Genomic DNA, 26,397 nt, shown 5'->3' with positions numbered 1-26,397 from the left:
GCATAGGGAATGCTTATAGACTGCTTATAGTTGATAGCATCTAGTATACTAGGTATCTAATATAAATAGATCTAGAGCTTTATCAAGCATTGAATATAGTAGATATAAGATAGAATATAAGATATAAGATAGAATATAAGATATAGAAGACATAGTAGATATAGTAGATATAGAAGATAGTAGATATAGAAGAAATAAGATATAGATAGAAGACATAGAAGAGAGATCAAGAGAAGATTGATATAGACAATAGTTGAATCAAACACCAATCTTTCATTTAATATTTAATATATCTATCCTTCTATCCTTCTATCTATCTATCCTTCTATCCTTCTAATATAAATACTATTAATATATTAATATTCTATCTATTCTTCTCCTCTTCTCTTCTTCTCTTCTCTTCTTTCCTCACCGCCCGCGTCATCCAACATCTCCTGATCTCGACTCAACGCTTCATCTCAACGACTCGTCTGAGACGACTGAGTCTGCTGGAGTCTACGCTGATTTATCTTTGATCTGTTTACACTGCTTACTGCTTACTGCTTACACTGTTTATCTACCGTTATTCTTCTCCCTTCACCCGCCAGCACATGGCCGTCGCGTGCCCCTCGCTGGTGCCTCCTTGACGAGGTCGTTGCAGGAACCGATAGACTCTGATCTGGTACTGGAGACTCTGACTGAAGACGCTGATCTCACTGGTCTGACTGACAGACTTTGATTGATCTAGTTCTGACCATGCGGATCCCCCTCGCCCTTTTCGCCGCGGTGTCCTTCGCGTCCTCCGCCTCCTCCCTCGCAACCCACGAACCCGGTCGCTGTGCCATTCGCGGCCACTGCGGCAAACAGTCCTTCTTTGGCAGCGAACTGCCATGTCCTGATAACGGCCTGGCCCAGGAGCCAGATGCCTCGACGCGGAGGAAGCTTGTCAGCCTGTGTGGCAGCCGCTGGGCCGAGGGCCCCGTCTGCTGCCGCGAGGAGCAGGTCGACGTCCTGGCCAGCAACCTCAAGCTGGCAGAGGGCATCATCGCCTCCTGCCCGGCCTGTCGAGACAACTTCTTCAACATCTTCTGCTCCTTCACCTGCTCGCCCGACCAGTCCTTGTTCGTGAATGTCACCCAGACTGCCCAGGGCACCGCCGGCAAGGAGCTCGTCACCGAGCTCGACAACCTCTGGTCCGAGGAGTACCAGAGCGGCTTCTACAACAGCTGCAAGGAAGTCAAGAACGGCGCCTCGGGGGGCAAGGCAATCGACTTCATCGGCGGCGGCGCCAAGGACTACCCGTCCTTCCTCAAGTTCCTCGGCGACAAGAAGTTCCTCGGCAGTCCCTTCCAGATCAACTACATCACCGAGCCCCGGGGCTCGCATCCAGAGGGTATGCAGGCCCTGCCCATCCACCCCAAGGCCTGCAACGACTCCGATCCCGCCTTCCGCTGCTCCTGCGTCGACTGTCCCGCCGTGTGTCCCGAACTGCCCGCCGTCGTGGCCGAGGCCGAGTGTCGCGTCGGCCTGCTGCCCTGTCTGTCCTTCTCCGTCATTCTGATCTACTCGGTCTTTCTGCTGTTCGTCGTCGCCTTGTCCACCTATGTCTCCTACAGGGAACGCCGCTACCGGAAACCCGAGCGTCTCCGCCTGCTGCAGGACCCGGCCCCAAGTGACGACGAAGACGAAGGCGATGTCGTCCACGCCGGCGGCGTGCTGGAACCCTTGCACGGCGTCTACAAGCTCAACTCGCTCCTCGACTCCGCCTTCAACCGCCTCGGCCGTGCCTGTGCTCGCTTCCCCGCCGTCACCATTGCCGCCAGTCTCCTCCTCGTCGCCCTGCTGAGTCTCGGCTGGGTCCGCTTCGCCGTCGAGACCGACCCCGTGCGCCTGTGGGTGAGCCCGACCTCCGCCGCCGCCCAGGAGAAGGCCTTCTTCGACGCCAACTTTGGGCCCTTCTACCGCGCCGAACAGGCCTTCCTCGTCAACGATACCGGGCCCGTCCTGTCCTATGACACCTTGGCCTGGTGGTTTGACGTCGAGTCTCGCGTCCGCCGCATGATCTCCCTCAATCGCGGCTTGATTCTCGACGATGTCTGCTTCAAGCCCACAGGCGACGCCTGCGTCGTCCAGTCCCTGACCGGCTACTTTGGCGGCTCCGTCACCAACCTTCATCCCGACACCTGGCAAGACCAGCTGCGTCAATGTGTCAACTCGCCGGGCGATCTGGCATGTCTGCCGGACTTTAAACAACCGCTGAAGCCGGAGATGATCCTGGGCGGGTACTCCACTGATGATGATGATGATGATGATGATGAGAACGCGAATGTGCTCGACGCATCCGCCCTCGTCGTCACCTGGGTGGTCAACAATTACCAGCCTGGCACCGATGAGGAAGCCCGGGCGATCGACTGGGAGGATAGTATGAAGAGCATCCTCCAGGTGGTCCAGGAGGAGGCCGTCGAGCGCGGCCTGCGGGTGTCGTTCAACACCGAGGCGAGCCTGGAGCAGGAGCTGAACAAGTCCACCAACACCGACGCCAAGATTGTCGTCATCAGCTACCTCATCATGTTCCTCTACGCCTCGCTCGCCCTCGGCTCCGTCACCGTCACCTGGCGCTCGCTGCTGGCCCACCCGGCCAACGCCCTCGTGCAGTCCAAGTTCTCGCTCGGTATTGTCGGCATCGCCATTGTCCTCATGTCCGTCTCCGCCTCGGTCGGCCTGTTCTCCGCCGCGGGGGTCAAGGTCACCTTGATCATCGCCGAAGTCATTCCCTTCCTTGTCCTGGCCGTCGGCGTGGACAACATCTTCCTCATCGTCCACGAGTTTGAGCGGATCAATCTGAGCCACTCGGACGAAGAGATCGACGAGCGCGTCGCCCGCGCTCTCGGCCGCATCGGTCCCAGCATCTTCCTCTCCGCCGTCACCGAGACCGTCACCTTCGCCCTCGGCGTCCTCGTCGGGATGCCCGCCGTCAAGAATTTCGCCGCCTACGCGGCCGGCGCCGTCTTCATCAACGCCATCCTGCAGGTCACCATGTTCATCGCCGTGCTGGCGCTCAACCAGCGCCGCGTCGAGAGCTTGCGCGCCGATTGCTTCCCCTGCATCGCCGTCCGGAAAGCCAGCGCCCCCGCGGGTGGGCTCCCCCCCGACACGCTGTATGATGCCAAGGATGCCGAGAGCACCCTGCAGGCCCTGATCCGTCGACTGTATGCCCCCTTCCTGCTCCACCGGCGCGTCAAGGTGCTGGTGGTCCTCGCCTTCCTGGGCCTGCTCACCGCTGGGATCGCGCTGATTCCCGAGGTGGCCCTGGGACTGGACCAACGGATCGCCCTGCCGAGCGACTCGTATCTGATCCAGTACTTTGACGACCTGGACGCCTATTTCCGCACGGGGGCCCCCGTCTACTTTGTCACCCGCGACGTGAACGTGACCGAGCGGCGTCATCAGCAACAGCTCTGCGGCCGCTTCACCACCTGTGCCGAGTACTCGTTGCCCTTTGTGCTGGAGCAAGAGTCCAAGCGGCCCGAGGTGTCGTATATCTCGGGTTCGGCGGCGAGCTGGATCGACGACTTTCTCTACTGGCTGAACCCGCAGCAGGATTGCTGTCTCGATGACGAGGGCCACCCCTGTTTCGAGAACCGCCGTCCCGGCTGGAACATCACCCTGGCCGGGATGCCGGAGGGACAGGAGTTTCTGGGCTACGCCGCGAAATGGCTCGAATCGCCCACCGATGCGTCGTGTCCCTTGGGTGGCCAGGCGGCCTACAGCAACGCGTTGGTCGTCGACGCGGCGCGGACGATGACCAACGCGAGTCACTTCCGCACGAGCCACACGCCGCTGCGCAGCCAGGAAGACTTCATCCAGGCGTACCGGGCGGCGCGGCGCATCGCGGACGGCCTCTCGCGCGAGCACGGGATCGACGTGTTCCCGTACTCCAAGTTCTACATCTTCTTCGACCAGTACGTGTCGATCGTGCGGCTGACGGGCACGCTGCTGGGGTCTGCGGTGGCGCTGATCTTCTTCCTGACGTCTGCGCTGCTGGGCTCGGTGGCGACGGGCGCCGTGGTGACGGCGACGGTGGTGATGATCGTGGTGGACATCCTGGGCACGATGGCGGTGGCGGGCGTGTCGCTGAACGCGGTCTCGCTCGTCAACCTGGTCATCTGCGTGGGCATTGCGGTGGAATTCTGCGCGCACGTCGCGCGGGCCTTCATGTTCCCCGCGCGCAGCCTGTTGGAACGGGCACCGCCCTCGTTGCGCGGCAAGGACGCCCGCGCCTGGACCGCCCTCGTCAACGTCGGCGGCAGCGTCTTCAGCGGCATCACCGTCACCAAGCTGCTGGGCGTCTGCGTGCTCGCCTTCACCCGCAGCAAGATCTTCGAGATCTACTACTTCCGCATCTGGCTGGCGCTGGTCATCTTCGCCGCCGCGCACGCCCTGATCTTCCTGCCCGTCGCCCTCAGCTACTTTGGCGGTGACGGTAAGTTTCTTCTCTTTGTATGATATCTCCCTCCTGCTAACTTCTTAGGATACGCCGATCCGGGCGCAGACGGGGGCCTCGAGGACAATCTCGCGGCCCGTGGATACCGGGCGATGCTGGTGGACGACGACTACGACTCGGACGACTATTGATCAATTCCCTTATGCCTATAGTTACCGTTGATTTTTTGATTCATTAATATTACTTACTATATTATTCTAACTGTATGAGCTGCCAAATAGCATCACCACCGACTTGTGATACAGCCAATACCCATCAAACCTCTCTATTAATCATACTCTAATCATACTCTAAATATACTCTAAATACTCTAAATACTCTAAATACTCTAAATACTCTAAATACTCTAAATACTCTAAATACTCTGAATATACTCTAAATATACTAAACAAAATCAATAAACAAAATCATCGGCTGCGGTGGAGGCGGCCGGCGCCAGCAGAAAAAAATTTCCCAAATAAATCTTTCGCCCTCCTTTTTCTTCTCCCCCTCCTTTTCTCTCCTTTTCTCTTCTTCATCTCCCCCTCCCTCCCCTCCTCTCCCCTCCTCTCCTTTTGTGTGGCCTCTTTCTTCTTCTTGTTCTATATTTTTGTTCCTTTTTCTTGTGATACCCTAGCTGTGCTTCAGCTGACACTCCTTGCTGAGTGTCTTGCTCCAGGCAGACCCAATACTCATCGTCCGAGCAACTTGCCAGGACCATGGATCAACAGAGATTCCTGCAGCAGCTTCAGATTGTCCTGAACCGTAAGCTTCTTCTTCTTCTTCTTCTTTCACAGACTGTGCTTTCAGAGATTGTGGTGGTGAACTGATTCTAATTTTTTTTAGCTGCCCAGGGCGACGTCAAGGAGGCGACGGGCATCCTCCAGAAAGAGTTCTACAGCCAGCCGCAGTCCCTGGTGCTGCTCATCCAGGTCGCGACCGGGCATGAGGACCCCAACCTTCGACAACTGGCGGCCGTGGAGGCCCGCAGCCAGGTGAGCAAGCACTGGGAGTCGGTGGCGGCGGAGCAGAAGCCGGCCATCCGCGAGCAGCTGCTGCGCTCGGCGCTGGGCGAGGGCTCGTCGCTCGTCCGGCACTCGGTGGCCCGCATCATCTCGGCGATTGCCAACCTGGACCTGGCCGACGGCGAGTGGGCGGACCTGCCCAACTTCCTCGTCCAGGCGGCCAACAGCGGCAACAAGGAGGAGCGCGCCGTGGGCATCTACATCCTGTTTGCCATCCTCGAGACGCTCGGCGAAGGCTTCGAGGAGAAGTTCGCCGATCTCTTCGCCCTCTTCGCCAAGACGATCCGCGACCCGGAGAGCGAGGAGGTCCGGATCAACACCCTGCTCGCCCTCAGCAAGCTCGCCATGCACCTCGACTCCGAGGAGAACGAGGCCCCCGTCAAGGCCTTCCAGAACCTTGTCCCCTCCATGGTCGCCGTCCTCAAGGATGCCATCGACAACAAGCAGGAGGAGCGTGTCATGCAGGCCTTTGAGGTCTTCCAGACCCTCCTCGGCTGCGACCCGGCCCTGCTGACCCCCTACCTCAAGGATCTCATCGTCTTCATGAACGAGATCGCCGCCAACCAGGACCAGGACGAGGACACCCGCACCCAGGCCATCAGCTTCCTCATGCAGTGCGTCCAGTACCGCAAGCTCAAGATCCAGGGCCTCGCCCTCGGCGAGCAGTTGACCCTCAGCGCCCTGCAGATCGCCACCGAGCTCGGCGACACCCCCGCCGATGACGACGAGATCACCCCGGCCCGCTCCGCCCTCGGCCTGCTCGACATGCTCTCCCAGAGCCTGCCCCCGAGCCACGTCGTTGTGCCCCTGCTGCGCAGCCTGGGCCAGTACTTCACCAACTCCGACCCCAAGTACCGCCGCGCCGGCATCATGGCCCTGGGCATGTGCGTCGAGGGCGCCCCGGACTTCATCAGCACCCAGATGAAGGAGATCTTCCCCATGGTCCTGCAGCTCCTCGCCGACCCAGAGCCCAAGGTGCGCCAGGCCTCGCTGCACGCCGTCGCCCGCCTGGCCGACGATCTCGCCGAGGATCTCAGCCGCGAGCACGCCAAGCTCATGCCCATGCTCTTCCAGAACCTCGCCAGCGCCATGCAGGAGTACAAGGGTGAGGAGGAGGGCCCCACCATCGACATCATGAAGGCCGGCATCAGCGCCATCGACGCCGTCGTTGACGGCCTCGACGAGAAGGACGTCATCCCCTACCAGACCGAGCTGGTCCCCATCCTCCACAAGCTCTTCAAGCACCCGGATTTCAAGATCAAGGCCCTCGCCGCCGGTGCCCTGGGCTCCCTCGCCTCCTCCGCCGGCGACTCCTTCCTGCCCTTCTTCGATGAGTCCATGCACCTGCTGCAGGAGTTCGCCGCCGTCAAGGACAGCGAGGACGAGCTGGACCTGCGCGCCAGCGTCACCGACGCCATGGGCGAGATGGCCGCCGCCGCCGGCCCGGAGCGCTACCAGCCCTACGTCGAGCCCCTGATGCGCGCCACCGAGGAGGCCCTGCACCTCGGCCACTCCCGCCTCAAGGAGAGCACCTACATCTTCTGGGGCGCCATGTCCAAGGTCTACGCCGAGCACTTTGCTCCCTTCCTCGACGGCGTCGTCAAGGGTCTCTTTGAATGCATCGACCAGGACGAGACCGAGCTCGAGGTGCCCCTGAGCGCCAAGGACCTCGTCGGCCAGGAGGTCAACATCGGCGGCCGCAAGGTCAAGATCGCCGACGCCGACGACGACGAGGATGACGGCGATATCGAAGACGTCGACCTCGACGACGAGGACGCCTGGGATGACATCACCGCCACCACCCCTCTGTCTCTCGAGAAGGAGATCGCCGTCGAGGTCATCGGCGACCTGGTCACCCACACCAAGAGCGCCTTCCTGCCCCATTTCGAAAAGACCATCGAGGTTGTCATGCCCCTGTGCGAGCACCCCTACGAGGGCGTCCGCAAGAGCACCATCAGCACCCTGCACCGCTCCTACGCCATGCTCTTCTCCATCGCCGAGGAGACCGGCCAGATGCCCAAGTGGAAGGCCGGTCTGCCCCTGCAGGTCCAGCCCGCCAAGGAGGTCAAGAAGTTTGGCGAGATCCTCATGACTGCCACCATCAAGATGTGGAATGAAGAAGACGACCGGTATGTCTTTGTTCCTCGCAAGAATTTCCCCCCTACTTCCATGGTAAAATGATGATATTACACGTTTAACCCAGCTCACTTTGACATGCAAAGCATGCGTGATGTGAACGACGTTTATCATATCTGACTGCCTAACAACTCTCACTTGTTTTCTCTTGATCCATTTTATCCGTGGATGCTGATTTTTAGTGCTACCGTCGCCGACATCAACCGCAACATGGCCGAGAACCTGCGCTACTGCGGCCCGGCTCTCATTGCCGACGAGTCGGTGCTCCACAATGTGATCCAGACCGTCACCGAGATTATCACCAAGAAGCACGTCTGCCAGATGGAGTTCGGTCCCGAGGAGGAGACGCTTGAGGCCGGCGACGAGACATCCGAGTTTGACTGGGTCGTGGTGGATACCGCGCTCGATGTCGTCTCGGGTCTGGCCGCCGCCCTGGGCCCCAGCTTCGCCGAGCTGTGGAAGGTCTTCGAGAAGACCATCCTGCGCTTCGCCAGCAGCAATGAAGGCTTGGAGCGCGCCACGGCCGTGGGCGTGTTGGCCGAGTGCATCAATGGCATGGGCGGTGCCGTCACCCCCTTCACGGGCGCCTTCCTCAAGCTGCTTGTCCACCGCCTGGGCGACGAAGACTCGCAGACCCGCTCCAACGCCGCCTACGCCGTCGGCCGCCTCGTCGAGCACACCAACGCCGCCGAGATCGTCAAGGAGTACCCCACCATCCTGCGCAAGCTCGAGACTTGCCTGCAGATGGACGTCTCGCGCCTGCAGGACAACGCCACCGGCTGTCTCAGCCGCATGATCCTCAAGCACCGCGAGGCCATCCCCGTCAAGGAGGTGCTGCCGGTTCTTGTTTCCATCCTGCCTCTGAAGAACGACTACGAGGAGAACGACCCTCTCTACCGCATGATCTGCCAGATGTGTACGTTCCTCTTCCCCCCCCCGCCCTTTTTTTTTTTTTTTTTTTAATGTCGGTAACATGATACTAATTGCGCAGACAAATGGGAAGACGAGACTGTTCGCGAGCTCACCCCCCAGCTGCTCCCCATCTTCCACTCGGTGCTGTCCGACGAGGACCAGCTCGAGGACGAGCGCCGCGCAGAGCTCATCGAGTTGGTCAAGTGGCTCAACAAGATGCAGCCCGGCGCGGCCCCGTGGGCGGAGCAGCTGTAGACGAGCTTAGTTGGAGATTTTGGACATACGAATAGACGATACCCTCCGACCTCCTTGGAAGGACTTTGATGTGATTTGACGTGTTATGAATGACTTATTGAGATTAGTGATAATGACAAAAGTTGTAGATAGACATTAAGCATCATTTCTTTTAATAGTTCTTCTCTTTCGCTCTCTTCTCTCTCTTCTATTCTTCTCTACGCCAAGACGTAATGCTTTGTCAGCAACAATTCCCGCTTTGTCAGCGGAACGAGAATCTCATTCAACAACCGAGACGTCATCAACAGCGACAGGCAGATACAACAGGATAGAGATTAACGGTGGGCTAACGGCGTTGGCTAGAATGCCCTCTTCATCGCTGGGATCTGGTGTCCCATCGTACAGTGAAGGCCGGGATGGAAAGAAACGAACCGCCCGGGCATGCGACTCGTGCTACAAGAGAAAGGTAGGAAACCCGGTATATCATAGATATAATCTATCTATCTGGAACTCTTGCTAAGTATTGCCGAGATAGATTAAATGCGATGCAGTGCTCCCCAGATGTAACTGGTGTAGCCACCATAATATCCCGTGCACGTTTGAGAGAAGCGTCCGGGGCCGACGCAAAGAGAATGACAATGACGGATCGAATAAGACTGCCCAGTGAGTCGGCCATGCCATAGTGGCATTGTAATGCATTATAAGACTTATGCTCGTTAGGGACCAGAGAACTTCTGCCCTCGTGGAGCGTCTTTTGCGGATCGAGAAGATCCTGACGGAGAACTTTGGAACGAGTATGCCTTGATGGAACTCCTTCCATTTCTCTCTACGGAGTAATACGATTAACGATAGGACAGGACAAGGGAGCCAGCTTGGTTCCAGCGCCCCTCTCGAACCCCTGACGGCCTCGTCGTCGGCTCTGAATTTTGCGGGCCGCGAGTTCGGCGTGGTGAGCTTGATCACCGGCATTCCCTTCTTCCTACCAGAGGGCCAGCAATGGGTGCAGTCGCGGACAGGCCAATCGACGGCGTTTGCCAACCTCAGCGCGGTGCAGTTTCCCTGGGGCAAGCAGCGCAGCCTGGGCGTCAACATGCTGCTGCAGGAGATGAAGGCGCCAGACCCCTTCGAGCTGCCGGACAAGAGTCTCGTCACGGACTATTTCCGTCTGTACTCCTCGTCGCAGATGCGGGTCATCTTCCCCGTCGTGGACCGGGTGCTGTTCGCTCAAACCATCGAGACGGCGTACAGCTCGGGCCTGGAGAGGCCGGGCCTGCGCGCTTCCATCTTTGCGTTCCTGGCCTTTGCGTCGGTCGTGTGTGACGAAGACCCGTGTCTCAAGGACTTGTATCCTCAGCGGCCGGCGCTGGACAGTGAGCCGTATGCAATCAAGGCCCAGTGGCTGGTTCCTTTCATCCTGCAGGAGGGTACGACCCTCGACGGGCTACAGACATTCGTTATGCTGGCAAGTACTCTTCTTTCTATGCTTACATTGACGTGTATTTATTTCAAGACACTAACGTGTACTGATTTCAGACATTCTTCGAGCTGGTCTCCGGCCATATGAACCCCGCGCATCATTACGGCGGGTTGGCAGGGCGCTTCCTGTTCTCGCTCAACGCTCATACGACTTCCCATACGTCGAGCATGCTGGGGACAGTACTGCCGGACGACATGACGACGCGGACGCAGCGACACCTGCGGAACGTGTTCTGGCTCTTCTACACGCTGGACAAGGACCTCGCGCTGCGGACGGGCTTGCCGCAGATCCTGTCGGACGAGAACTGCGACCTGACGATGCCGTCCGGCTACGTGGAGAAGCTGTACACGAGCATGAGGTATCCGCATCTGACGCCCGAGCTGCCAGAGGACCCTCTGTTCCCGATCGACCTGCGCCTGAGCATCATCAAGTCCCGGGCGTACAGCGCGCTGTACTCGTTCCGCGCGATGCAGAAATCCGACGCCGAGATCCTCAAGGCCATCCGCGAGCTGGACGACGAGCTCGAGCGCTGGCGTCTGTCCATCCCCATGGCATGGCGGCCCACCATGTCCTGGTCGCCCGAGACCGGCGCAGACCCGTACATGAGCATGCACTCGGTCAAGCTTCGCCTCAACTACCACCTGTGCATGACCGTGATCCATCTCTCGAGCAGACGGTGCCAGGGCGGCGCGGGAACAGGGCTGATCGGCCAGGGCATCAGCTCCAGCCTCGCCCTCTCTGTCGAAGCCAGTCGGTCCACCCTCTTCTACCTCAACGCCGCAGAGCATATCCTCACCGACGGCTTCTTCTGGGTCCTCCTCTTCTACCCCATGTCCGCTCTCCTGACCATCTTCTGCCACACCCTCCAGAACCCGCTCGACCCGCACGCCCTCGGCGACCTCGACCTCCTGCAGACCGTGGGTGCCATGCTGCAGCGCGTCTTTATGCGCGATCTCTCCTCCACGAATGAGATCGTCCATATCAAGCTCATCGCGGATTTTGTCGGCGAACTGCACAGACTCGCCAAGTCGGCCATTGACAAAGCCAGGACCGAGCGTTACGATACAATGGTATAGTTACGATACAACCATATATTTATTGTCCGACTCGCGGAGGTACGCTGTGTAGGTATACGGCCATGGAGAATAGGTATAAATCTTCATTATATGTAGTATTGATTCTATACTATGATAAGACCTAGCCTTCATGTTAGCTGGCAATTGCATTAATGGATGCAAAAATGATCAATTCAATAAAAAGAATATCAGATAGTAGATGCGCAGGTTAATCAAGAAGCACATTGTGCTTTAATATGGGGTTGAAACATAGAATAAGGCATCAATCATCATGTAGGGGAAACGACTGAAATAAAGAAAAAAAAAGACTCACCCTAGTTAGTAGTCAAGCATTCATCTCTACTAGAGATGATACTCCTCTCACTTCGACGCATCAGTCGAAGAAGATCAAAGTCTTTGTCGAGTTCCGGAGACGAAAAAATTCGTTGCGGTTTTAAAGCTGAGCCACTAGCGCAGCACGTGATCTGCGGATAAACAGATTTCCCGGAGTTTGTGAGAAGCTGCAATGAGGAAGCTGCAAGGAGGAAGTTCAGTGAGGAAGCTGCAGCTCAGAGCCCAATTATGGAGGATTGAATGGTCCCGATGGTTGGTGACTGGCTGGTTGACTGTCTGGTTGACTGTCTGGTTGACTGTCTGGTTGACTGTCTGGTTGACTGGGAGGTAGAAGATTCCAGGTAGAGACCGATTGCCTTTGCGTGTCCCGTAATATCCGGAGTTGTTGTACTGTACCGTAGACGATCCACGTCCGATGTTCAATTGTCGTGCTTCAGGATATCCCAGAGAAGTCTCGAGTCCTCTGTGTTCTTCTCCTCTGCGCCAGCTGGTGGGAGGGACTCGGCAGTGGATTTGTTCGCAGCCGAAGCCTCGCGACCCTCGAGTTTCCATTGTTCCAGGGCGGTCTCAATTTCGAGCTTAACTCTGTCCATCTCTTTGATTTCTTCCCTTGTGCGCTCAAGCTGTTCCTCCATCATCATGATCAGGGATTCGCGTGCTTGGTGCGGTCGGTACAGGTTGAGGAGATGGTGCGCGTTGATGAAGAGGTTCCGGAGGTCTTCAACCTTTGCCTGGAACTGTTCCGGTGCGACTGAAAGAACGCCGACAAATTCGAGGAAGTTCAACAGAAGCGACTTGCTGATCTTCAACAGGTAGTAGGCATGGTTCAGCGGCGGCGTGGGTTTCGAAGCCGAATCCGCGTCCGTCGGCGGAGACGGATACAGCTGTTCGATACCTTGTTCTTGCAACGACGGGAAAACAGTCGACAGCTGGAGGAAAATATCAAATCAGCAGTTGGCTTGGTAAACGCCCGTTGATCAAACATACACTCTGGAGCTCTCCAAAAACACTGTAATGACCCGACGTAGGCACCGCAGGAGGAGCCAGAAACCGAAGCTCTCCCGGGAGATCAAGCGCACGCAGCTCGGCCGGGGTCCATTTCTTTCCCTTTGCCTTGCCTTCCTCGGCCTGTAACGCCTGCTTCTTGATCTCCTCGAGCTTGTTGAGGTTGTCCGTCGTGAAGTGCTTCCACATCGGCGGTGGCGGCGTAAACGCCGCCGTCACTGCCCTCTGCTGCCCAATCTCGGCCATGGATCCCACAATCGATTATCTAGCCCCTGTTAGCGGTTTCTGGCGGCGATGCTGGACTTCCAGGATGGATGATGAGAGATATTCTGCTGCTGCTGCAACTGTCGACTGAAGCTGGAATGCGCAAGTGGCCCGTGCCCCTCTGCGGAACTTGGCAGCCTGGAGGGTGACGTGCACAACGAAACAGTTCCTGCTTCATCCCCGGGGGACTTATTGGGAAGCCTCCAGATGGTTGAATATCCATTCCATTAGGTCGTTCAGAATGCCTCTCAATGGGTTGGCTGCGAGGTCAGCAGCGCCTGTTGCGCAGCAGCCAGGTTTCGCCGGTGCCTTTGCTCGCTTCTACCAACGGTCGTATGCGCCGGATTATATCGCGTTGGGTGTTCTGATCGCAGGCTGGCTGTTGGTATGTGATTGAGATAATAGGAACTCGTGTAAACGTCGGTGGGAGACATGAACTAACTGCTGTTTTTAGATTCAAGCATTCGTGACCCCGTTCCATCGCATGTTTTCTCTGGACAATAAAGCGATTCAATACCCGTTTGCAGAGGTGGAGAGAGTGCCTGTGGGTAAGGAATACACCGTTTCGATTATCGAGCAGTGAAACAGACACTCATTTGGTATCCAGTGATGTCTGTTATATACGCGGGGTTCATACCCTTTGTGATCCTTCTGCTCTGGGCAGCCATGTTCCAGCCCGGCACCCACAAGGCCCAAGTGACGATCCTGGGACTGTTCATCTCTCTCATGTTGACGTCCTTCATCACCGATATCATCAAGAATGCCGTTGGGAGGCCACGGCCGGATCTTATCTCTCGCTGTAAGCCTGCCAGAGGCACGCCACAGAACACGCTGGTCGCATATTCCGTCTGCACCCAGCCCGACGCACATATCTTTCAAGAGGGCTGGAGAAGCTTTCCCAGTGGGCACAGCAGCTTCTCTTTTGCCGGTCTGGGATACTTTTTCCTGTAAGCTAACTTCGGACTTGAGCCGGCAGACCCGCCGAGGCGAAAATCAGCTAACAGGATGTAGCTTTCTATCTGGACAGATGCATGTCTTTAGACCGAGGACAGATCTCGGCCGCTGCCTGCTTGCCTTGGTGCCTTTACTCGGCGCTGCGATGGTCGCCTGCTCGCGTCTTGCAGATTACAGACACGACGTCTACGATGTCACATGCGGATCGGTCCTGGGCTTCCTGGTGGCCTATTTTTCCTACAGACGCTACTACCCTCACTTGCGGTCCGTCAGGTGTGACGTGCCCTATGACAAGGCTGATCTGGTTACGCCGGAAGATTTTGGAAGACTCCCGGACGATGAGGAGCGGCAGTTTGGACTTCTTTCCCGGACATATGACGGAACAGACGACACCTACCAGCTAGACGAGGCGGCGAACACTCGGGGGCGGTAGGGAGACTCTTTTTTTGGAACTTGTGGATATAGGATGTATTATTTTTGTGACAGATGATACCCTTGGAGCATTGATCGGCCGAGAGATTGCATAGCGGAAGAGAGCGTATTGTGGAATTCTGAAGTCCTTCCTGACAACCTTTGATATAAACCCCAACTGCTTTATGATCTTTTTGACATCTCTCCCTCGATGGTAGTCCACTTTGTCACTTCTTGGAAGTCCATGACTCTATTGGGACCTCCGTATCTACCTAGGGTATCCTTCCAGTTTCTATTTGTCGCATTCTCGGGATCCCACTTGACGATCTCATGAATGTTGGGAGGAATCTTGTCTTCCATGGCATCGACAATCAGATCGCCGATCGAGGGAAGAAATTTGAATCCTGTGCGCATACTTAGTCTGAAGCCTGCGGGGTGAGATCTGCATAGTGTATGTATATATATGGCTTACCTTTTCCAGACGCACCGCTACCAAGGATCAGAGACGGGTGCTCCGGATGACGGTCGATGATGAACTCGCGATTGGGCGTATCTGCACACCAGCAGATTCGTGCGAAGCTGAAAGGACGATCTGCGAGCTGGGGCATCGTCTCCCGAAGAAGCGATCTGACCCGTTCCTCTGACTCTTTTGGGATCTGCGTCCTCTCAAAGGGAATGCTACGGACGGACCCATCTGCTGAGTGGACTGTATTCGTGTAACCAGGGTGTTCATCGCAGATCTTGATTTCTCCGCGTTCCTGGTCCGGTTCAAAAAAGAACCCCTTTTCGATGTTGAATATCACCGGGATGCCCTCGTACAGGGCCCTCTCCTCCAGTTCCAGCTGGATGTGAGCCAGTGTCCATGCGGTCGGGCGCAGCTGCTGCTTGAAATCCAACAGTCCGTCGGCCATTGCCCCGGCGCAGAGGAAGGTATGTGTTGCGCGCCAGACCGTCCCGTCTGCTGCGACGGCGCCCTTGACGTCGTCGTCTTCAAACAGCAGCTTGGTCACCCGCCCCTCTGGATCCCCTGTGACGAATCGGACACCGAGTCGGCTGGCCTCTCTAATCGCTGCCTCAAGTGCATTCCGAGCGTGAGCCCAGCCGGCACCAGAGCGGATGAGGAATCCCCGCCAGTCCGGGAATTCGCCGCTCAGGACACCAGTTGCAGCAAGCCTCTGGAAGTGTTCGGGTGTTGATAGTTCGACGAGATTGGAGTCGCCCTTCAGTCCCGTCCGAATACCAAGTCGTTCTCGAGCTGCCTCGCTACAGGCCGCAATCACAAGGCCTGTATTGTGATAGTACGGCTGGAATAGGGGGTCGTGGGTCCATCCAGCGACTGCTTTCCGTAGCAGGGTCTCTCCCGCTTCCATTTCATCCTTGCCCTGTCTGTTCTGGAGCGTCGAGATGATCTTATTGATGTCATTGCCGGCAGAAATGGTAGAAGGAACAGCGTATGCATCGAGGACAGTCACATTTGTGTATCCTCTGCGGGCGAGATGAAGGGCTGTAGATGATCCCCAGGTGCCCGCTCCGATGACAAGAAGCGGCAATGATTTGGAAACCGGCATGGCGTGTCTGTTGAGAATTTTTGATCTTCCTACTCAGGATAATACCCTGTTTTATATACGATCCAGCTGAAACTCATGGGTCATGCTCTTAGTGCTTTCGCCATCGAATTAGCCCACTTTTCCAAAACACAGGAAGGTCCACGCGATGCAACTGATGAAGAGTGCTTAATCCTCAGCTTATAGTCTAGGATTACTCGTTTTATTAAATGAAATAATCCTCCAGTTCAGCGGCTTGATGCCCCCTTCTTATACAATGCTCTTATATCAGAAAATAGAGATTAACGTACAGACGCTCTATCATCATTAATCCAGCTTTTATTCTCATTCCAGTTGTCAAGGATCAGTTAATTAATTAATTGAACTCACTATACCTTTTGATCGCGTAGGCAAGAATAACGACTCTATGGCAGGTGGAAAACTAAACTGGATGCCTGAGGCCGCAGTGCCTCTTATCAAATCCGCATCTCCTCTTCTCTTGATAAGAAACCTGCCCTGACGCTTTGCTTTTTTTCATCAATTCAGAGCGCTAGTCATCATTTGGCTTGCTGTATTGACCGGTTATCCTTCCTTTTCATATCACAGGATAGTGAGAGAGCAAATTCTTCTGTTGTTTCCACGCTGGGAGGGCACTGCGAACTCACCTCCTGAACCCCTCACGAGGGGTCACTGCGCGGGACGGTTTGCTGTGGGAGCTCAGATGCCCCTACACTCGACCGCAGGAATTGCCATGTGTGAGGGCTGTTCTTCCCCAGAAATCGCTGGATGCCGCGTCGCAGGGCTGCAGACCGCGAAGGTCCGGTCAACACCCGGACTCGCAGCGGGTGCCAGGGGTGCCGGGCGAGTCGGGTGCGATGCGACGAGAGCAAACCAGCCTGTGGACGGTGTCGGCGGAGAGGTCTGGAATGCTCGACACAGGTGGTCATGAAGTGGGAGTCGGAATTTGCGAGTCGTGGCCTGGCCTTTGGTCGAGCGGGGGTCTGGAGTAAGCAGACTCCTGGTGGAAGCTCGAAGAGGCCGTCACGGTCACCGTCTTCTCCCACACAGAAAGAACAGGAATGGTGTTTGGTTCCGCACATTGGATCGTGGGCGTTTGTCAACAGTGGTATCGCTACCTTTGAGGAGTCGTGTCGTGTCCTTGTCGGACGGGACATGGGCAGCGTATGCTCTGCTTGGGACTTCCCGGCCAATTATGATAACGCTATGATGGGTAGACCGGTTCCAGAGATTCCCAGGTCATTATCAGTTTTTGGGGATATCTCGGTGTGGGAGCATGGCCAAATGTTCGATTATTACCTCCACCAGGTGTGTCCACGGACAACCCCGAGTTGCAGAGCTACCTCGCCCTTCGCATCGATCATTCTCCCGTTTTGCCTGACGGCCTCTCCAGCTCTCTTTAAGGCGATCCAGGCTTTAGGGGCCTGTCATTGGTCACGGTTTGATGGCTCGTACAGTGTTCTCGGGCTCCGGCTCAAGTCTGAAGCCTTACGCGATCTCCGACGGCGACTCTCAGATGGATCTCTTGTCTTCTCGGCCGACCCAGAGGTTCTGGTTATCATGATGATGCTTTGCCTCTATGAGATTGTAGACGATTGTGACCAGCATTGGACCATCCACCTTCAAGGAGCAAAAGCCCTGATCCGACAACGAAGACAACAAGTCGTGCACACCGAGGACTCTGACTCTCACCGGTCCCTCCTGGATCCAGTGACTGCATTCGCAGAGTCGTTCTTTGCGTTCCAGGACGTCATGGGCCGGACTGCATGTGGGGAGGAGGTGAATTTCGGTTCTGACCATTGGCCAGAGAACGAACAGACCGTCGATCTCTGGATGGGGTGTAGCCCGGAACTGGTCTCTATTCTGTCGTCAATCACAGAACTGAGCCGTACAAGAAGACTCCGGGCAGCAGGACCCGCCTCGGCTCAATTCACAGCACGAGCAGCTTCCCTGAGACGCCGACTCGAGTCTCTTGTGCAAAAGCTTGACGGGGATGGCAAAGACGAAACGCTTGAGGCCGCTGCGGAGCTCAAACGACTGTCCGCCATCTTGTATCTGCACTGTTCTCTGTATGGCTCGTCGCCGCAGACCCCGCTCGTTGCAGACTACGTCCGGAAAATCCTCCGATCAGCCTCTCATCTTCTTGACCGTGGAGTGGTCGCCAGCATTACCTGGCCGATCTTCGTCGCTGCTGTGGAACTTGACCCTGCGTTCGATGAGCTCTGGTCTGAGGAGCATGGACCCGAGGCTTCTGCCGTGTATGGGCGGCCGTTGGTCCTGCGTGCTCTGGCTGCGATGGCCCAATCCAGTGTCTCCAATGTGGCGCGCACGCGAGCTGTGATCATAAAGGTCTGGCAGTCTCGAGATGGCGATATGCTCAAGGCAGCCTCGGCTGAGTGTTCGGGCTCGGCTTGCAACGACTGGGAGCGATATGTTGCTCCTATCAGTACTGCCATGAGCTTGGCATAATTCCACATCCTGGCATTATTCATGATAGAAATGTGTTATTCATTCTTCCCTAGAAAATATCATGCTTCATAGATTTATGTCCCGTACCCCGAAACCAACGATAGCCAGCCTAAGGCAATAAGGCAATAAGGCAACAAGGCTGCAACAAAAGCGGTGAGCATCAGCGGGGCAAGCAGCGGCAGAAGCGACAAAAAGGGCGGCAAGAAAGGGAAGACGTCAGTGCAAGAGCCCTGGACGACCTCCTCCCAACCACGCCATCCCTCGCCGAAGAATCCTGTGGTTGTTGCCCCTCAGCTGGTTGATCGGTATCTTGTACTGACTTCCAGTGCCCTTTGTTCTCTCACAGACGCTGCTTAGACGTCCAACACGGGTCCCAGACGAGCGCAGGAGCAGCCGATCGCGTTTACGCCCCGGATGACGCGCCGATAATCTCTCGTTTGCGGGCCTTCAGAATGGTGTACGGAGGCTGACAGGGCTGCTCTGGGGGTTACCAATTTGATCGAACTCTTTTTGCAATGGCGAATAAAGCCTCGTCGGCCGGTCCCTCTGCTTTGGCGCAGAGCTTGTCGGCCCATTCCTTCGAGAGCCAGCTCAGTGAACAACTACAACACCGGAAGGAACAGGGCGATCCCAACCTTCCGGTCGATGAACTCAATAACGATGGCAGTCATTTGGTGACTCCGCAGCGAGGGACCCCCAAGTCCCGGTCGTTGTCCGATGCCGTGAAACCCGTTTCGATCCCTCAACCAGTCTCGGGGGATCTGAAGACGGCAAGCAAGGATGATAGCTCCATCCCATCGATCCCGGCCACCCCGCAGCGAAGCACGGTCTCACCGAGCAATCTGTCGCTCAACCTGCCCCTCAAGATCCCCGCAGCTGCATCGGCGAGCAGTCGGGCCCCTCTTTCCCCGAAACTGGATTCGTCGCAGATCTACGGCTCGCCAGCCTCGGTGCTTCCTCGACGCTCGAGAGGGCTTGATTTCTCCCGGGCGTGCACGAATTTGCATCACTCCACCCTCGCAGAGTCGTCTCCGGATTCCTCGCCGACCATCGGCGGACGAGGGGTGAACATACCAAACCGTCGTGGGTCGCTGAACTCCACGTCTGTCCCGCCATTCTCGACATCAGGGCCCGCGGACCGAACGGCCATTTCGAGCTCGGTGTCGAGCGTGAACATGTTGGAATCTGATACAAGCAGCAGCGACGAGGATGACGAGCAGATGGGGGGGGATCGAGACGAAATGATGATCACCAACACCCCGCAGGCAAACAAAATGGGGGCGGCTTTGAATCCCTTTGGGGTCGGCACGGTGTCCAGCCCCGGTGGTGACTGGATGGGCAGCTACTCCCAGGCAGCCGCCAGTTTGCTGAGCTTCCAACGTGCCCGGTTCCGTAATAAAGGCCGCAGTCGACACAGCTCAAGTAGCGCGAGCGCGAACAGTTCCAAGCAGAGCCCTGGCCCTCTGTCTCCACCAGTGATGAAGAGCATCGAGAATCCTGCTGCCGGAGGGTATTTTGCCTGTAAGAATGCTCTTCAGTCCCGGCGTGAAAGCTTGAGTCTAGGAACGCGGGATTTGCGCCTGTCGGATCTGAGTGACGACGGAGAGAGTCGAGCAATCCGAGGCCATAGCCCGGCGGGCATGTCTAATCCTGAAGGCGGGCCTTTGGGAGTCATTCGGCGGGCAGTCACGAGACGAAGCAGTCTACTGGTAAGGATGACCACTCAGACCATGATTTATAACACAGCAACGCTAACGGTGATCTCCCAGCCGAAAACAAAGACCTTTGCCAGGATCCGGGCCGCTCTCGTCGAGGAATCTGCCCCCATTGACAGCGAGGCGAAGCGGGAGGCCCAGGTCATTCGACAGGTCCGCGAGAGCGATACTGCAGTGCCGCAGAAATCTCCGACCCTGGAGAGCTTCTCTTCCTTTTCCCCACCGCGCCCATCCCAGCCAGCCTTGGAACAAAGTGCACTGCCCAAGTCCGAAGTGCCGGGGACTAGTGGGAGCCCATTCGGTCATCAGGCTATGCGCAACTCCAGTGCTGCTGACTTTTGGAATTCGATTGATGGGCGATATCGCACTCCCCCACCGCCGCTGCGGTCCAACGGGCCTGCCTCGGTCGTGTCCGAGGATGATACAGCCATGGACATCACGCCATCTACTTCTTCCGGGTTCAACATGCAGGATCTGCCCAAACCGTGGGACCGGCCTCCGTCGCGGTCGTCGACGTCCCACGCCTCGAATCCCATCTCGATAAATGATATCCAACGCAAACGACGGCGGGATGACGACTTTGACCCGAATCTGTTTAAACGGAGGGCCGTGTCGCCCAGCATGAGTGCCCAGAGTAGCCCTATCTTGATGCACTCGCCCACGGTCAAGGATGTCGGACCGAATATCTGGGGACCGCCGTCCAAACCTGCTCTTGGACCACCTCTTTTTGACCGCCTGGGCCACGAGAATGCGAATCGGCCAACTGCCCCGGCGGGCACGGTGAAGCGGGTTGGCCTTCAGGGCATGACAGAGGCCAGCGATGGCTTCATGAATATGAGCATTGAATGATGTTGACCATCATTCGTACTTTCATCTTGAGAATAAGGTGTATTAGTTTATTTGACCCTGGCGATTTCTTCGGTTCAGTTCGACAACCGGTTTACTACCCTTAATTATATGTGTTTGTTCACTGCGTGAGACTTGCCGAGTTAGCGAGACTATCCTACTGTTTATGATAGAATTAAATCAATCATACCTTCATATAATTAACTAATACCTACCATCTCTGGCACTGTAATATGAGGATATCCCAGCGTATTGGCGATACCGTATCATAAATGCACGTGCCTCGGCGCTAAGCCGCCTTCTGACTGTCCGCTGTTGACACCGGGGAAGCATCGCCAGGTTGTTTTGAGCTCACCACCATCTTCCCTTCCTTTGACTGCAGGCATCCATTGGAAGTTTGAGCTGTATTTTTCTGTCGTGTTGTGTATCTTATTCAAAAACCAACCACAGTCGACCTCCATGCCCACGACTGTTGACATCGCATCCTCGTTCATCGAGGGTGCCCCGCCAGGCGAGGTACGTCAGTCCAAGGCAGCCTGTTGCCTTCATATATAAGTCCTATTTGAATCCAATATGAATTGGGCAATCCTCGTTTCCGATGACTGACTGTCCTTTTGGTGGATAGCTCGCCGATGTCGTTGCTGGTAACTGATACCCCGCGCACGCCTTCCTCTTCCCCACACTCGCCGCAACGATGCTCGAATGAATACCTGCTAAATATGGGCGCTTTTCACGGAGGACAGATGTCAAGGCCTTGACGGCCGACGATCCCAGCGTTATTAGTTCCATTGCGCCTGCGTTCCAGCGATACAATGAACAGCAATTGGCGACTGTCAAGTTGCCTGGAGCAAGCCAAGAGGTGCGTGGGAAGGTTGGATCGGTGCACGATTGGATATCTGATACTCTTTCTTATGTGTAGGTTGTTATAAGCGAGTTCAACAAGCTAGACGACGGTCGGTACTTTGACGTAGAGAGCTCGACGTCGTTTGACTTCGACCATGTCACGCAGGTAAGGACAACATCTCTCCATCTCTTTCAACTTTTTATTGTTGACACACGTTCCAGAAAGCATCCAATGCGCAGTCATATGTCCTTGAATCAAAAAATGAAGATCTAATGTGAGTTGTGGGGGGGGGTTGCATTTTACTGCATTCTGGTTGTTGTTGTATACTGATTACTCGCCAGTAAATCGCTTCTTAAGGCCCTGGGCAAACATGCCAGCGAGCACTACCCTAGCTGTTCGTACGGTGTTTACCCTACCGAGAACGACTCGGCGGTTGCCATGGTTCTCGTCGCAAACCGCTATTCTCCTAACAACTTTTGGTAAATTCCACTTCTCCTAGCCTGGGTTTTGAGAATCAAGCTGACGGTGGACACCACCCACAGGAACGGCCGTTTCCGCTCCGTGTATCAGTTCCCTGTCTCATCCTCGTCGACCGTGACGGGTAAGATCCAGGTTGATGTCCACTACTACGAGGACGGTAACGTGGCGCTCAACACAACCAAGCCTATTAGCATCTCGATCCCCTCCCTTTCCGCCGAGAGCGTCATCTCTCGCATCGCTGCCGCCGAACGAGACTACCAGGAGGATCTGAACCGGGCGTTTGTGCAACTGGCCGACGGGGCCTTCAAGGGACTCCGTCGCCAGCTGCCCATCACACGGCAAAAGGTTGAGTGGGAGAAGGTGGGCGGGTACCGGCTGGGACAGGACATTTCAGGTGGAAAGGGACGGTGATTGTTTCAGTGAACATAGAAGTACATAAGTTGTTTAAATAGCATCACTCACTATCATTTATAACTATATAGTTCCATCCAGGGTGTTGATGCGGGTAGTAATAAAGAGTGTTTAACCATATCCTTTAGACCTAAGCTGAGAGCTGCCCAAGATATACCTCAATACTATTAATAAGTATAGTGGATAATAAGTAGGTGATAGTTATAGCCTAGCCAGGTCATCTCCTGTCCTAAAGCCCAGTAAGTTAGAATCATTATGATTCATTGATATCAAGAAGTCTAAAATACTTACTCTAATTAATATTCAAGGCTAGCCAAATGATCTGTTGTGTAACTGGTAGCTGTTCGGAGCACTTCCTGTGTACTCCGTATACAGAGCTTTCAGCATCAACTATTTAGGCTGTATAATACTCCCTAGTACTATATCTCACTGAATTAGTGTTTATCAGAGATTATTTTATTTCATGTTGTCGGCCTGTTGATCTAGTTCGCTGCTTGTCGAGGTAAAAAACAGTATGAGTAAGCAGGTCTGAGATGGGTGCACTGAAATCCTCTTTGTTTTCGCCATAAATCGGGCACACTCTCAACTGTTCAATCCCCTAAAAAAGACTGTGAAACTCGCCAGAAAAATGATCCGCCAATTCTCACGATTCACCAGCTCGGGCCCCGGCCTCGAGAAGACTCTGCGTCTCATTCAGGCGCTCGCCCAGATTGTTTCCGCGCTCTCCGTCGAGGCCACCACGGCTGCCCGTTGGGGAGTCGCTAAGTCGCAATTGGGATTGAGTAGGGATAATAAAATCATCTTTCTTCTCTTCTTGTCACTCACGATCTCTAGCACGGAGGTACTTTCGCTTCTTCAATTTCATTGAGTTCTTTGGCTCTGCATATAATCTTGTTCTGGGCACCGAGGCCAATCTCGGTGTCTTCTCGCTGATCCAAGTCGGCAAATGGAGCTGCCTGGGATTGTATACTGTCCTCGAGGATTTAACTCTGGTATTCTATTCTTAAATCATATTTTTTTTGGGATGCAGCTGGCTGACAGTCATGTTAGCTTGATGCAATGGGCGTCTGGTCCGCCCCGTGGAACCAGGCTGTTTTCATCGAAGCCAACAAGTTCTGGTTCTACGCCTTGTCACTGTCTATTCTTGGGTCTGTATATGAACTGGCCTTCGCTAGTGGTGGTCCAACACAAAAGCCAGTGTCTGAGAAGCCGAAGTCCGCTTCTGAAAAGCCTGGTAAAAAGGAAAAGGCGACGAAGCAGGCACCTGCCACAGAACAAAAAGTCTCCAAGAAGAATATCATCAAGCAGATTGTAATTAGCGGCTGTGACTTGATGATTCCGGGGTCTCTCCTTGGTTGGACGCCCATGGGGAGTGAGACGGTGGGCATGGCGATGGTGTTGAGCACTATGCTTCAACTGCCGGATCTCTGGGCGAAAGCTCAGGGAAACTAATGTCAGTACAACTGTTTGCTGAGTGGGGACTCGGGCATGCTATAAATATGTTAAATGGAGGCAGTCTTCAGAAGAATTGGGCGGTGGCTGCGTCAAAACGAACTGTTGGGTTATAAGAAGGGCTAGAGTCATATAAAAGAGGTTTAGATTTCTTGTTACTTCCAAGATACTCCTTTAGTAGAGCTGCCCTGTTTGAATCAAACCGTCTCGTGAACCTTCATATAATTCGATCCGTATGACGGTAGCTGCTAGTGATAGAGTTCATTGCCACCCTCGCCTAGACGAATACGACGTTATTTCCTATTCTGGTCGGATGGCAACCAAACAACTTGTTGTGTGGCTAAATGGCGAATCCGGTGTTCGTACCAGAGCCACGACACCGAACTCTGGTAGATAATGGTGTATATAAGAGCGCTGAAGAACAGGGCTGGGACGGTCTTGCCAATCTGTGCAGCTTAGGTATTCAATATGAACCATCTCATTTTCATATCAACGATTGTCAAATCTCATGGAACTTGATAAAACGCCCTCGGTCTCCTCGGACGGTACTCTCACCTCTTGCCGCACCCTCCTCATTGACTCAAAAGGCATCGGTTTCTTCCGTCTCCCATTCCCTCCGCGCCAACTGGAACTTCCAATTCTCGACGCCACCGATGGCTCTCTCGCGTACGTCTCCACACGGGAGAGAGTATCCTCGGGAACAGCAGTCTTATCGAAGCCGACAGTCGGCGATCTAGTCAAGACCGAGTACTTCTTCCGGCCAGGTAGAGGGCCTATCGTGACCTCGTTGCAGGCTGATAAACCGTCATCCAAAGTACATGGCCGATGGACATCGAGAATCACGTCTTTTAGGATGCCGAACGGGGAAGCTTTCGAGTGGTCATATGGAAGACAGAAAGCAGCAGACGGCGAGAAAGCAAACCTGATTGTTCTGAGAGCTATCGAAGAAGCCCACAGGACAGGTACGATCCTTGCTCGGCTTATTCGAGGGGAGGAGACTAGAGCACCCGGGTCAAAGAAGTGCAGCGCTGGCAACGGAGGTACCTTGGTGATCGACAGTAGCTACCTGCTTCCAGAAGAGATCATCGTGGCCACATGTCTAATAATGCTGGAGAGGGAGATCGATCGTCGCAGGATGACGCAGGCAATGATGCTCTCAGCAGCTGCGAGTGGTGGTCCCTGACTTGAATAGAAGGAGGTCAGATTAGAAAAGAGCTGGTCATGTGAACATGGGATTTGGTCAAGTGTATTTGGTCTGTTTGTCTTATTTGCATGCTTTTGCGCTCCTTCCTAAAATCGAATCCAACGTAGATCTTCTGCTCTCCTCCTTACGCTTTCTTCTCCTGGTCTCGCTGCTGTAGCAAGGCGACAATATGGTCATTGAGCCAGTATCCCTCCAGCTCCTCTTGTGACATTTTCTGGGCCCCTGAAATCCACCCTTTACACGTCTTCTCGCCCGCTCCACACGTACACTGGAAGGGCTGCGCCATCTCCCACTCCGTACTCGGGTAGAAGAAGGTCAGGGTGTCCCCTGCCTTGAGGGGACGCTTGTCTGCTACTCGAACCTGCATCTGTTTCATGTCGAAGACTAACGACGGATCACAGGAGTGGTTGATGTACAAGAGGTCCGAGTTTAGTTCGATGTGCGTGTTGGGCCCCGTCTGAACGGAGGAATAGGCATTGATTCCAGGCGAGGCGGTCGTGATCGGAGCAAACACTGCTCCAGCTGGGAGATCGATGAGTGAGACAGCTCGGCTGCCAAAGGCCTTGGTGCTTCGAATGACGCGTAGGCGATCAGGGTGTGACGGAGGCTGACACTCTGCAGGAACAGGATCGGCAATCGGTGCCATACTTGCGAGAGAGGGATTCCTTTGAGTTGGAAAGAAACGACGAGTTGAAAAGAAACGAGTTTCGGGAGAATTAGGAATTCAAATCAGTGAGCGAGTGAATCCTTGCTGCTGTGCTTGCCAGCTTGCTAATAGAAACATCCCACTATGCTAGTAGTACTTATACTTTTGGTCTCATATGGCTTCTTGAAGAGTGGGGATTTCGAAAACACAACTACCAACAGATTCAGGCTGCTGCCTCGGCGTTTCTGCCAATTAAATCTCTCTTTCTTCTCTAACTATTGCGCAGCATGTGTTATTTCCATTCCTTCCTTTGCGTAAGTTTTGATTGCGCAGAAGTGGATGTATGGGTTCTGTGGAGTTGGGCGGTGATATGACTCGGACAGTGTCCAGCTCCGGTCTCACGAATGAGCTTCCTCGGGTCGCTGGAGTATCCCGGAGAATGTTTGGACCTCGGTCAAAGGGTATCCTTACTATTCCAG

General features: G+C 55.1%; 12 protein-coding genes across 12 annotated transcripts; 9 read left to right on the top strand and 3 right to left on the bottom strand.

The window, feature by feature from the left end:
* Positions 1-521: 521 nt before the first annotated feature.
* On the top strand, positions 522-4,783 carry ASPZODRAFT_135356 (hypothetical protein). Its single transcript, XM_022723778.1, has 3 exons — positions 522-661; positions 728-4,462; positions 4,511-4,783. The coding sequence occupies exons 2-3, from the start codon at positions 736-738 to the stop codon at positions 4,612-4,614; spliced, it is 3,831 nt and encodes a 1,276-aa protein (XP_022578462.1). The 5' UTR covers positions 522-661; positions 728-735; the 3' UTR covers positions 4,615-4,783.
* A 227-nt stretch (positions 4,784-5,010) lies between these two features.
* On the top strand, positions 5,011-8,874 carry ASPZODRAFT_135353 (hypothetical protein). Its single transcript, XM_022723777.1, has 4 exons — positions 5,011-5,227; positions 5,309-7,616; positions 7,806-8,539; positions 8,615-8,874. Exons 1-4 carry the CDS (start codon positions 5,182-5,184, stop codon positions 8,788-8,790), a joined length of 3,264 nt encoding a protein of 1,087 aa, XP_022578461.1. The 5' UTR covers positions 5,011-5,181; the 3' UTR covers positions 8,791-8,874.
* Positions 8,875-9,069: 195 nt separating this feature from the next.
* ASPZODRAFT_135352 (hypothetical protein) lies at positions 9,070-11,499 on the top strand. The gene is made up of 5 exons (XM_022723776.1): positions 9,070-9,235; positions 9,305-9,432; positions 9,490-9,563; positions 9,627-10,231; positions 10,303-11,499. Exons 1-5 carry the CDS (start codon positions 9,134-9,136, stop codon positions 11,320-11,322), a joined length of 1,929 nt encoding a protein of 642 aa, XP_022578460.1. The 5' UTR covers positions 9,070-9,133; the 3' UTR covers positions 11,323-11,499.
* A 575-nt stretch (positions 11,500-12,074) lies between these two features.
* Positions 12,075-12,906, bottom strand: ASPZODRAFT_18727 (hypothetical protein; the record flags this gene model as incomplete). The annotated part of the gene is made up of 2 exons (XM_022727282.1): positions 12,075-12,584; positions 12,643-12,906. The coding sequence occupies 2 exons, from the start codon at positions 12,904-12,906 to the stop codon at positions 12,075-12,077; spliced, it is 774 nt and encodes a 257-aa protein (XP_022578459.1).
* A 195-nt stretch (positions 12,907-13,101) lies between these two features.
* On the top strand, positions 13,102-14,753 carry ASPZODRAFT_135348 (hypothetical protein). The gene is made up of 4 exons (XM_022723774.1): positions 13,102-13,309; positions 13,379-13,472; positions 13,532-13,871; positions 13,936-14,753. Exons 1-4 carry the CDS (start codon positions 13,166-13,168, stop codon positions 14,309-14,311), a joined length of 954 nt encoding a protein of 317 aa, XP_022578458.1. The 5' UTR covers positions 13,102-13,165; the 3' UTR covers positions 14,312-14,753.
* ASPZODRAFT_168787 (hypothetical protein) lies at positions 14,473-16,074 on the bottom strand (the record flags this gene model as incomplete). The annotated part of the gene is made up of 2 exons (XM_022726878.1): positions 14,762-16,074; positions 14,473-14,717 (listed from the first exon to the last, which is right to left on the bottom strand). The coding sequence occupies exons 1-2, from the start codon at positions 15,855-15,857 to the stop codon at positions 14,473-14,475; spliced, it is 1,341 nt and encodes a 446-aa protein (XP_022578457.1). The 5' UTR covers positions 15,858-16,074.
* A 545-nt stretch (positions 16,075-16,619) lies between these two features.
* On the top strand, positions 16,620-18,320 carry ASPZODRAFT_72416 (hypothetical protein; the record flags this gene model as incomplete). The annotated part of the gene is made up of 1 exon (XM_022729836.1): positions 16,620-18,320. The coding sequence occupies one exon, from the start codon at positions 16,620-16,622 to the stop codon at positions 18,318-18,320; it is 1,701 nt and encodes a 566-aa protein (XP_022578456.1).
* Positions 18,321-18,835: 515 nt separating this feature from the next.
* Positions 18,836-20,884, top strand: ASPZODRAFT_72662 (hypothetical protein; the record flags this gene model as incomplete). The annotated part of the gene is made up of 2 exons (XM_022729855.1): positions 18,836-20,029; positions 20,090-20,884. The coding sequence occupies 2 exons, from the start codon at positions 18,836-18,838 to the stop codon at positions 20,882-20,884; spliced, it is 1,989 nt and encodes a 662-aa protein (XP_022578455.1).
* A 448-nt stretch (positions 20,885-21,332) lies between these two features.
* On the top strand, positions 21,333-22,695 carry ASPZODRAFT_101689 (hypothetical protein). Its single transcript, XM_022720794.1, has 7 exons — positions 21,333-21,397; positions 21,507-21,525; positions 21,625-21,740; positions 21,801-21,890; positions 21,947-21,999; positions 22,067-22,204; positions 22,268-22,695. Exons 1-7 carry the CDS (start codon positions 21,341-21,343, stop codon positions 22,614-22,616), a joined length of 822 nt encoding a protein of 273 aa, XP_022578454.1. The 5' UTR covers positions 21,333-21,340; the 3' UTR covers positions 22,617-22,695.
* Positions 22,696-23,198: 503 nt separating this feature from the next.
* ASPZODRAFT_135345 (hypothetical protein) lies at positions 23,199-24,278 on the top strand. Its single transcript, XM_022723773.1, has 3 exons — positions 23,199-23,398; positions 23,451-23,608; positions 23,667-24,278. The coding sequence occupies exons 1-3, from the start codon at positions 23,245-23,247 to the stop codon at positions 24,066-24,068; spliced, it is 714 nt and encodes a 237-aa protein (XP_022578453.1). The 5' UTR covers positions 23,199-23,244; the 3' UTR covers positions 24,069-24,278.
* A 298-nt stretch (positions 24,279-24,576) lies between these two features.
* On the top strand, positions 24,577-25,251 carry ASPZODRAFT_18720 (hypothetical protein; the record flags this gene model as incomplete). The annotated part of the gene is made up of 1 exon (XM_022727281.1): positions 24,577-25,251. The coding sequence occupies one exon, from the start codon at positions 24,577-24,579 to the stop codon at positions 25,249-25,251; it is 675 nt and encodes a 224-aa protein (XP_022578452.1).
* A 145-nt stretch (positions 25,252-25,396) lies between these two features.
* ASPZODRAFT_72222 (hypothetical protein) lies at positions 25,397-25,918 on the bottom strand (the record flags this gene model as incomplete). The annotated part of the gene is made up of 1 exon (XM_022729812.1): positions 25,397-25,918. The coding sequence occupies one exon, from the start codon at positions 25,916-25,918 to the stop codon at positions 25,397-25,399; it is 522 nt and encodes a 173-aa protein (XP_022578451.1).
* Between the last annotated feature and the right edge of the window lie 479 nt (positions 25,919-26,397).

Source organism: Penicilliopsis zonata, assembly GCF_001890105.1.
Source record: "Penicilliopsis zonata CBS 506.65 unplaced genomic scaffold ASPZOscaffold_15, whole genome shotgun sequence".
NCBI classification, from domain to species: domain Eukaryota; kingdom Fungi; phylum Ascomycota; class Eurotiomycetes; order Eurotiales; family Aspergillaceae; genus Penicilliopsis; species Penicilliopsis zonata.
Note: the sequence above shows the minus strand (reverse complement) of the source record. Positions and strands in the feature narration are given on the sequence as shown.